The sequence below is a fragment of the Armigeres subalbatus genome, chromosome 3 (assembly GCF_024139115.2).
Source record: "Armigeres subalbatus isolate Guangzhou_Male chromosome 3, GZ_Asu_2, whole genome shotgun sequence".
In the NCBI taxonomy this organism is placed as follows: Eukaryota; Metazoa; Arthropoda; class Insecta; order Diptera; family Culicidae; genus Armigeres; species Armigeres subalbatus.
In genome coordinates this window covers 306,779,126-306,788,599 of record NC_085141.1, presented here as the reverse complement: position 1 = coordinate 306,788,599, position 9,474 = coordinate 306,779,126, and the positions used below count along the sequence as shown (strand labels likewise).

Here is a 9,474-nt window from a genome sequence, read left to right as displayed (position 1 = left end):
CCATCACTTGATACAGAGACGTTGTTTATAGATAGAGACCCGCAAACAGTGAAGCCGAAAGTACCAAACGAACCGTCAAACGCAGTACCAAACGAGCAAAGTAAACAAACATTACCAATCGGTACTAAATGCAAGATAGGTATTGTAATCAACATTATAGAAATGATAAAAAAGTTTGAAAAGTTCAGTGAATGAAAATGTTTTCAGAGTTCTCATAGCAAATTTATATATGGTATTTAATCATATTTACTGTTGAATATAAGGAAATGGTGCTAAACAAGAGAAAATATGTAGTTGGAGCAAACGAAATAACTGCTCACACTGAGAGTCACTTCAAGTTCTCACAATTTTTTATGTTGCCGATCGCACAGAATTTTTTGTCTGCTGGCCGTGAAGCCAGAATTGCTTTTATTCTCTCCGCGTGTCTCTATATAATACCATCGTCTCTGACTTGATACACCTGGCATATATGGACCAACAGGTCTGTGCCACAAAAAGGGAAAAAAAAAAAAAAAAAAAAAAAAGGATGACATTTGACACTTCGCTTTCGTGCAGTCTAACCCCGAAAAGTGCCAGAGTCAACACGCACCCTCCATTTCGGAAAGTTCGGAAGTAGTAAAAGTGCTGCTGAAAAGATTGCGTGATGGCGTTCGGTGATTATCCGGCAGAGTACAACCCGAAGGTTCACGGACCGTACGATCCGGCCCGCTTCTATGGCAAGCCGGACACCCCGCTCTCGCAGGTAAAACTGAACGAACTGGGTGCTTGGTTCGGCCGTCGGGATAAGAACCCCAGGGCTGCTGCCGGAGCCATCAGCCGTGCCTACTGGAGATGGCAACACAAGTACTGGCAGCCCAAGAGGATGGGCATTGCCCCGTTCTTCCAGGTTATCGTCGGCGGAATGGTGTTCTTCTACACCATCAACTACGGTAAACTGAAGCACCACAGGAACTACAAGTACCACTAAAGGGCAGGAAAGCTCTGGAAGGAACAGGAGAAAGCAGAACCATTAGTACCGTTCGTTATGTAAGAGACGTGACCCGTGAAAAGATTCTGATTGGGTCCGGAGGATGGTTCTGCTCTTCTGGGAAGTAGTGATTAGGCGTGCGGATCTGGTGTTTTTGTTCGGCGGCAATGGATTATGTAATTCGCGAAAAATAAAACTTGAAAATTTATTGAGGATTTTGTTTTTCTGGCAAGTGATGATCTCTAACCCAGAAGTTCGATTTATTTCGTTCATCTGTTTCTTTTTGTTCTGAAATTTGTTGTAAAACTAGTTACTTGTATAAAATTTAATTATAATTGAAGCATTTCAGTTTTTGGTAGGTATCTTTTTTTCTCTTGAACAAATTATTCAGTAGAGGAGGTGGGGATAAAACGCTCAATTGTTTTTTTTTTTTTTCAGTTTGAGAAGTTGTTTTAGGTACAACCCGATAATGGTTACAAGCTTTGTAAATATGGCAGCAGAAATATTTTTTCAACTTCATAAAAATGGGAAATTTTGCAGTTTTAAAATGTGTGAGAAATGGGACATTAGACAAATTAATTTATATAAGAAAATTATTTTAAGCTTTTAGTGGAATGTATTGTCATACGACGAGTTCGTACAATTCCATTTAATTCCACCACTTGATTGTGCCTTGACAGATACGTATTTCGACCCCAACAGTAAGGCCGTCTTCAGTGTCTAGTGCTTGGCTCGACTCGAAGTATATTAATTTGGATTTTAACGTAACCCCGAATACCGTAATGTCCAATGACCAGCGCCGTAGCGTGTGGTTAACCGGGTTGCCCCCCGCCAAGGGCGCCGATTGATGATGTTCATATTATTGTTTGTATTTAATCAAACTCCTGTATGAAGAGCCAACAATGGTTTGGGTGGTTCCATAAGTAAAGACACTTATGTGAAATCCACGAGATGAATAGAGAATCTTCTTCCAGAAGAAGTTCGTACAATCTAGCCCTCATTTTCCAGACTGACCCAATAGATAGAGAGAAACTTAGATAGAGTTCGAACCCCCACAGAAAAATATCTTCTCTTCCAAAACTTCCAGATGCCAGTTTTGGTTCTATTTGCTTGATTAATTCTCGAGTTATGAAGAAATTAGTGTTTTGTTTGTATGGGAGCCCCCCTTTGTGGGGAGGGGTCTCAAACCATCTTGAGAACCTTCCCCGGCCCCGAAAACCTCTGCATACAAATTATTACGCCGATCGGTTCAGTAGTTTCCGAGTCTATAAGGGTCAGACAGACAGAAATTCATTTTTAGGTATATAGATATTTTTTTATACTTTATTAAAGTAAATGTATATAGATGTAAAGATATATAATTGTTTTATATGCAATAATAATGAAATATTAAAGAGATAAACTGGAATTCGCTCACCAAATAAACCCTCGGAGAATTTCTTGGATATAATCGAAGAAAATGTTTCGTGGAAATGGGAGCTCAGAAATTAGGAATTGTTCAAAGCTTGGAAAATAGAAATCTTGATTTCAAATTCTTGTCCGCAGCTTATTCCTTGCGCGGCTTGAAAAATAGAATTCTTGATTCTAAATTCTTGTTCGCAGGTTGTTTCTTGCGCGGCTATAAAGCTACATAGGAGCGATTCCAAGCAACAGCATCAAAATTTAAGAAAATTTTTAATTCATGATTTTCTATTGAGTTGAAACTTTGCACTAACTTTTCAAAAGGGTGTATGTGAAAATGGTTCAAAAATATTTAAAAAGCTGCACAGCAAAAACGGAATGTTCGATTGTTATGATTTTTTCAGCAAAGTTAGACAACTAAATGGTGATTCTTAAGAAAATGTGCACAGTAAAAAAAAATTTTTTTGCCTTTAAAAATATCATTTTTGTCACAAAAACTCAAATATCTCAAAACCCTATCTTTTTTCGAACGTAATTTTTTTAGGGAAAACGGTCCACTATATTAGCTATCTACCATAAAAATTTGGTGATGGTAAACTAATAAACAAAAAAGTTATGACATTTCAAACATTTCACAAATTACACATATAGTAAAAAAAAAAAATTTCCGTGTATTTTTTTTTCAAGAATCGCAGTTTGATGCTGATTTTATTGTTAAGGGCCTTGCGTGAGTTAAACAAGTTGTTTGTATGATATTCCATATTTATGTATTCATCGATATTATGTATATTATATGTATAAATAAATAAAAATGAATTAATATTATCCTAAGTATTAAATTAAATGTGGCAGTTACACAATGTTGTTATAGAAACTCTAAGAGTTTTGGGTTTGAATTTTGGTATGGGTTATGATATCATGAAAACAGTTTATTAATACTTATTTTTTATTTATTTTTATTCAAATTTTTAAAATATCGAACACTTTTGAATTATTATCAGCACAGTTTGAGTATAGTTTTGCTTTAATTTTATTTTCCGACAATGGAATGAAACAGTGAAATTTTTGGGTTCCTTGGATCGTTTTCGCGTTATTAAATTGCTCGCTGAGCTCTGAAGCCTTTATTTCGTACTCTTCAGTAGTAGTAAAACAAAATGATAATTTGGTTAAATCTTTTTCTTTTCTACGATTTGCCCAATCAAAAGTTCTTTCGCAGTTTTAATTGGATGCTCACGTTCTTTGGCTAAACTTGCTCTTGTGGCCATGCGCTTTATTGTTCCTCCAATAGCATCACAAGGACCTTTGCCATGTGATGTAGCAAAAAATGCCATTCTGCATCAATTCCGTACATTGATTTAAATTGACATAGGCTCGAAAAATTCTTACGATTTTTGTACTGCGACGCTGCTCCATCAGACATGAAATATATCTTTTGACTTCTTTATGCTTATCAACGCGTAAAAGTTAATCATTTTTCAATGAACAAGTTTACGGATACTGAATCGTGTCTTAAATCTTCGGAAATTATAATAAAACTTAAGTGTTCAATTTGCGTACTTCCATTAAAATAAATAACGAATGGATGAATTGTAGCTTGTTGTACGTTCCAGTGATGGGACTGCACTTCATCTTGCAATACAAAGCTGTAATTTTCAGAAAAATCACAAATGACTAAAATTCACCATTTTGTAATGTATTTTTCGTATTTTTAAAAAGCTGGATTGTTCTGTTTTAATGAAATCGTGAGGGATTAAACTTTCTAATTTCAAGCAAAATATGACACAAACTCATCTACAGGTTTTACAATAGTTTCTATGTCACACCTATCCGTGGTCACCCATTGCTCAAATGATAACTGATCAATATATTTTTCTTCAAACTCAGCGAATAAAGTATTTTCCAATGATGAAGAATCTGGACAATCCGAACAAGATCGTAGATAGCAATTTGATGTTGTATTTTCACACAAAAGACTACCAGTTAACATTTTAATATCCTTTGTTAAATTGATTCTTTTCAAACTATGTAAAATAAGATTAATATTCTCATGGGTTGTGCACACACACACATTATGTGTTCCTGAATTGGAAAGAAGCTTACATTGCCTTGGCCGAAGGCTTGCAAATGAGGAAAAACCTATTTTAATATTATCGTGAATTTCCTTGAAGCGCGTGTACGCTTCTTTCAAAGTCGTCATCATTAATCGTTTTTGGATTGCTTGACGCTTTCCATCTTTTTTTACTGATACATAATCTTTTTGACCAGGCATAGCTCGACTTACTTCATCATCTTCAAAATATTGAACTACTATTTCTTTTGTCTCATCTGTTAATGCAGTACTAGACCTAGTATTTTTGGTTGAAAGACAGTTATTCTTCAATTGTTTTTCTCGGAGTAAAACAAATGGTGACTAGTCGAGTCGGTGGTTTAAATGAAAGTATATTTAGTAACTACATATTAAACATGGCATACTGCATCGTGATTGGGTTTGCTTCCCTAACACTCCTCCTCAAGCGCGATAAACTGTAGGCCCAAGGATTCTCTCAGCTTTCCATGTTTGATGCGTGATAATGGTTTTGTCAGTATATCAGCTAGCATAAATTCGGTGGAACAGTATTGAACTTCAAGAATTCCAGTATTTTGCAAGTCTCGGATGAAATTGAATTTTGTATCTATGTGTTTTGTACGTTGACTTCCTCCTTCAGTCCGTAACAGATTAATGCAACTCTGGTTGTCTTCTTGTAATATAATTGGTTTTTGAAGCTTCACTCCCACATCCGACATCAATTTTAATAACCATAGCAGTTCCTTACTTGCTTCAGAAATTGCTACGTATTCAGCTTCTGTTGAAGATAGTGTTACGCATGATTGCTTTCTTGCTGTCCATGAAATAGGTCCTCCACCGAGTAGAAAAACGAAACCGGTATTTGACTTACGATCAGACTTATCTCCAGCCCAATCTGCATCAGCATATCCAATTAGTTCTCCAGATCCGTCAAGAAGAAGTTTCAAGTCAACGGTGGAATGTAGATAACGTAAGACTCGCTTAGCTTCTGTCCAGTCAGCTTCGGTTGGCTTGCTAACCTTGCGTCCTAATATTGAAGCACTAATAGCGATGTCAGGTCTGGTACTTACCGCCAAATATAGCAAAGCTCCTACAAGGCTTATGAATTTTTCTTTGATGGGCATTATCTCCTCCTTTTGCTTGATGTTAAGGTATCCAGGATCCATCGGTATTGCAGACGGCTTGGCTTGATTCAATTGAAATTTGATGGCTAGTGACTTAATGTAGCTTTTCTGGTTCAGCATATATTTACCGTTTGTGTTTCGATTGACCTGAATTCCAAGGTAGTTGTTGATATCTCCGAGGCATGTTATTTTGAAATTACTTCTCAAGTAGACTACCACATTCTCGTATTCTTCTTCTTCTGGGGTTACAATGAGCATGTCATCTACGTAGAGCAGAATAAACGACATCTTTCCTTTGGTCTCCTTCACGAATAGGCAGTTATCAGCTTCTGCGGGTGTGTAGCCAAGTATCTTCAGGACATCAGTGATTTTCTTATTCCAAATTCTCCCTGATTGCTTTAGGCCATACAAACTTCTCTTTAGATAGCACACATCTTCAGCGTCGCCAGTTTCATAGCCAGGAGGTTGTCGCATATATATTGGTTTGTCCAGTTCTCCATAGAGGTAGGCAGTTTTTATGTCGATGTGTTTAACTATCAATTTACGTTCAGCAGCTACCGACAATAGTGCCCGAAACGTAACCTGCTTAGCAACTGGGGCAAATACAGCATCATAGTCATCTCCGTATTTCTGACTAAACCCTTGAGCTACAAGGCGGGCCTTCCAACGTGAAACGTTTCCTTTTCCATCGATCTTTTTCTTATATATCCATTTGCAGCCAATAGGTTTTCTATCCGATGGTAGTTTCACAATTTCCCATGTTCGGTTTTCTTGTAACGATATAAATTCTTCATCCATTGCTTTTCTCCACGCATCTCTTTCATTTCCTGATATAGCCTCGGTGTAATTTCTGGGTTCGTGACAATTTTCATCTACAAGTCGACCACTTTCTTTATACCGCGATGGAGGAACTCCTTTCGTCGAGCGATTTGAGATTCGTGCCGGTGTATGAGTAGCTTCAATCAGTGTATTGCTAGGACGTAGAGGTCCACTTCCATTATCATCGATAAGAGTTTCATTAGCTTCATCGCAATCTTCATAATCAGATTCAGGCTCCTCCTCAGAATGTAAATGTTCGTCTATTACGTCGCCTGCAACAGTTGATGATTCACTAGTCTTGCCAGTAGCTTTTGAAATTGTAAATAACGGGTAGTCCACGAAACTTTCGTCTCCATCTATTTTACGAGATCTGTTGGTTGGTAGGAACTTGGCATCTCTACTGTTTACAACACGGTTTGTCTTCAAATCGATGAATCTATAGGCTTTCTGGTTCGTCGAATATCCAACAAAAACAAGTTTCTGTGCTGTTGATTTCAGTGTAGATCTATTTGCCTTCGAATCCACACATACGCTTCGGCTCCGAAAATCTGTAAATGATTCAGGTCTGGCTTCTCTCCCCACCACATTTCATATGGTGTACGTTCTATTGCTATCGATGGAAGCCTATTTTGGAGATAGTTGGCAGTACTCACGGCTTCTGCCCAGAACTTCATTGGTAGTTTAGCATCAAGCATCATACATCTGGCCATTTCCTTCAGCGTCCGATTCTTCCTTTCAGCAACTCCGTTCTGTTGTGGGGTATGTGGTGTGGTAAACTGTTGACGAATACCTTCGGCTTTGAAAAATGCTTCTAATGACTTATTCTTGAATTCTCCTCCATTATCCGAACGAAATATCTTTGGTGGCCGCCCAAAAGTCGTTTTCATTTCCCTCACAAATTCTTTCAAACGTAATTCCGCTTCCGACTTTTCGCGGAGAAAATAAACAGTGCAATAACGAGAATAATCATCTATTACCGTAAGAAAATAGCGGCAGCCTCCAGGTGTAACTGTGTTCATAGGTCCGCATACGTCCACGTGTAGTAAATCCAAAGCTTGTCCGCTCGTTGTCATTGATTGCTTCGGAAATGGAATACGGGCTGATTTTGCTTCCAAACAGCATTCACAGACAGCACGTAACCCGCAATCTGTAATCTGCATTCCCGTGACAAAGTTATTCTTCAGCATTTTTTGAACTGCGTCGTTGTTACGATGTCCCAATTTTCGATGCCATTGATGTTGACAGTCTGCGCAATGATCCTTTTCATTTACTTTCAGTGCTTCATTTACCGTATTCAACTCGTATAATCCACGTTTCAGTATAGCAGAGGCCGCTTCTTGTTTTCCCTTCATGATCTTGCAACCGCTAGCGTCGAAGGCTACATTCGCTCCCTTTGCAACCAGCTTTCGAACCGATATAAGATTTGCTTCCAGATCCGGTACAAACAGTGTTTCAGAAAGAGTGATGTTGTTCTTGTTACCTGCAGAGTCATAACACATAACGCTGCAGGTTCCTCTACCTTTCGCCTTCGTTGTCTTACCATCTGCCAAAGTGATGTATTCAGTAGAGCATTCCACCAGGTCCGTGAAGTAGCTTCTATCTCCACACATATGCGAGGTTGCGCCTGAATCAACAATCCATTTCCCCGAAGACTTTCCAGAATCGAACATCATGAAAGCGAAATCAGTGTTCTCACGTACAGTTTTTGCTCTTGAAAAATTCTTCCGTCCTTTGCGATCATCTTTCGATGTATCTGTTTCACGACTGTTCATCATCTTACGGCATTCCCGCTGCTTATGTCCAGGTTTTTGGCAATAATAGCAAATTAAACTTCTCTTACTCGTGCCTGCCTTGAGAACAGTTTCGTCGCTGAAACTTCCTTGCTTCGTGACTTCATCGATTAGTTTCATTTTGACCAGTTCCAAGGTAAGTTCCTCATCTGCACGTCCTTCGAGAGCTGTCGTTAATGTGTTGAACGACTTCGGAAGACTGCTTAATACTAACGCAACTTGTAATTTCTTGTCGAGTTCAAGTCCAGCTAGAGATAGTCGTTCAAATGCTTCTTCCATTTCAGTGACATGCCGCTCCATATTGTCGCCTTCGGAGTACCGTTTCAATATGAGATTTCTCAGGTACGAAACTTTAGAAGTAAGGGTAGGTTTCTCAAAATGAGTCTTTAGCTTCCCCCAGGCTTCTTTGGCCGTGGTCGTTTGCTTAATGAGTCCGTGTTGGGTACTCTCCATCAGCAACCCGATCGTCGCACGCGCCCGTTGATCGCCTTGGTCCCAACTGGCTACATCTCCTTCCGCGATAGGTCTTGTACCAGTAACAAACTTCCATAAATCCTCGCGAATGAGAAGTAATTCCATGCTGAACTTCCAGGAATTATAGTTTGTTCCATTGAGCTTTTGAATTCCTAACTTCTCCATCTTGCGTGTGATGTGAAAATTTTTTTTCAACTTTGTTGACTCGTTACTAGGGCACCACTCCTGGGCCCATAACCTCTCGGAGTAAAACAAATGGTGACTAGTCGAGTCGGTGGTTTAAATGAAAGTATATTTAGTAACTACATATTAAACATGGCATACTGCATCGTGATTGGGTTTGCTTCCCTAACAGTTTTGCCTCTTTTACTGTATTTCTATTGGTTTTGAACTCATCAATGGCATCCTGAATAGACCACGAACTTGGCAGCATCGACAAAATCAATAATTTTTCTTTCCTTGTCGTGGCTGCATTCGAGAACCTTTCCTTCATATTTATAATTACCTCATCGTAGTCTGTATTTTCCACATCATCAGGTCCTAATTTGAAGAGGTTTCTTCGTACAGCTTCGTTTATTTCACGGTATTTTTCTCCGGGTAATAAACGTAGTCCATCTTACTCCATTTAATCAGGTCACTTTTATCCCAGCTATGCCCTCGTTAAAGCGTTCGATGTTGACCTTTTGGATACACTCATCTTCCGATTGATTTGTTGAAACAGATTTCGCTGATGGTACGGTGGCAAGGCTCTCAGCACTTAATACTTCTGGTAATTCCTCAGTTGTTGTCGATACATCTGGCAATTCCTCAGTTGCTGTCGTTTTCGAACTTCCT

At 38.7% G+C, this 9,474-nt stretch overlaps 1 protein-coding gene across 1 annotated transcript; it reads left to right on the top strand.

The window, feature by feature from the left end:
- The first annotated feature begins 544 nt into the window (after positions 1-544).
- LOC134220662 (putative ATP synthase subunit f, mitochondrial) lies at positions 545-1,175 on the top strand. Its single transcript, XM_062699764.1, has one exon. The coding sequence runs from the start codon at positions 644-646 to the stop codon at positions 965-967; it is 324 nt and encodes a 107-aa protein (XP_062555748.1). The 5' UTR covers positions 545-643; the 3' UTR covers positions 968-1,175.
- Positions 1,176-9,474: the final 8,299 nt, after the last annotated feature.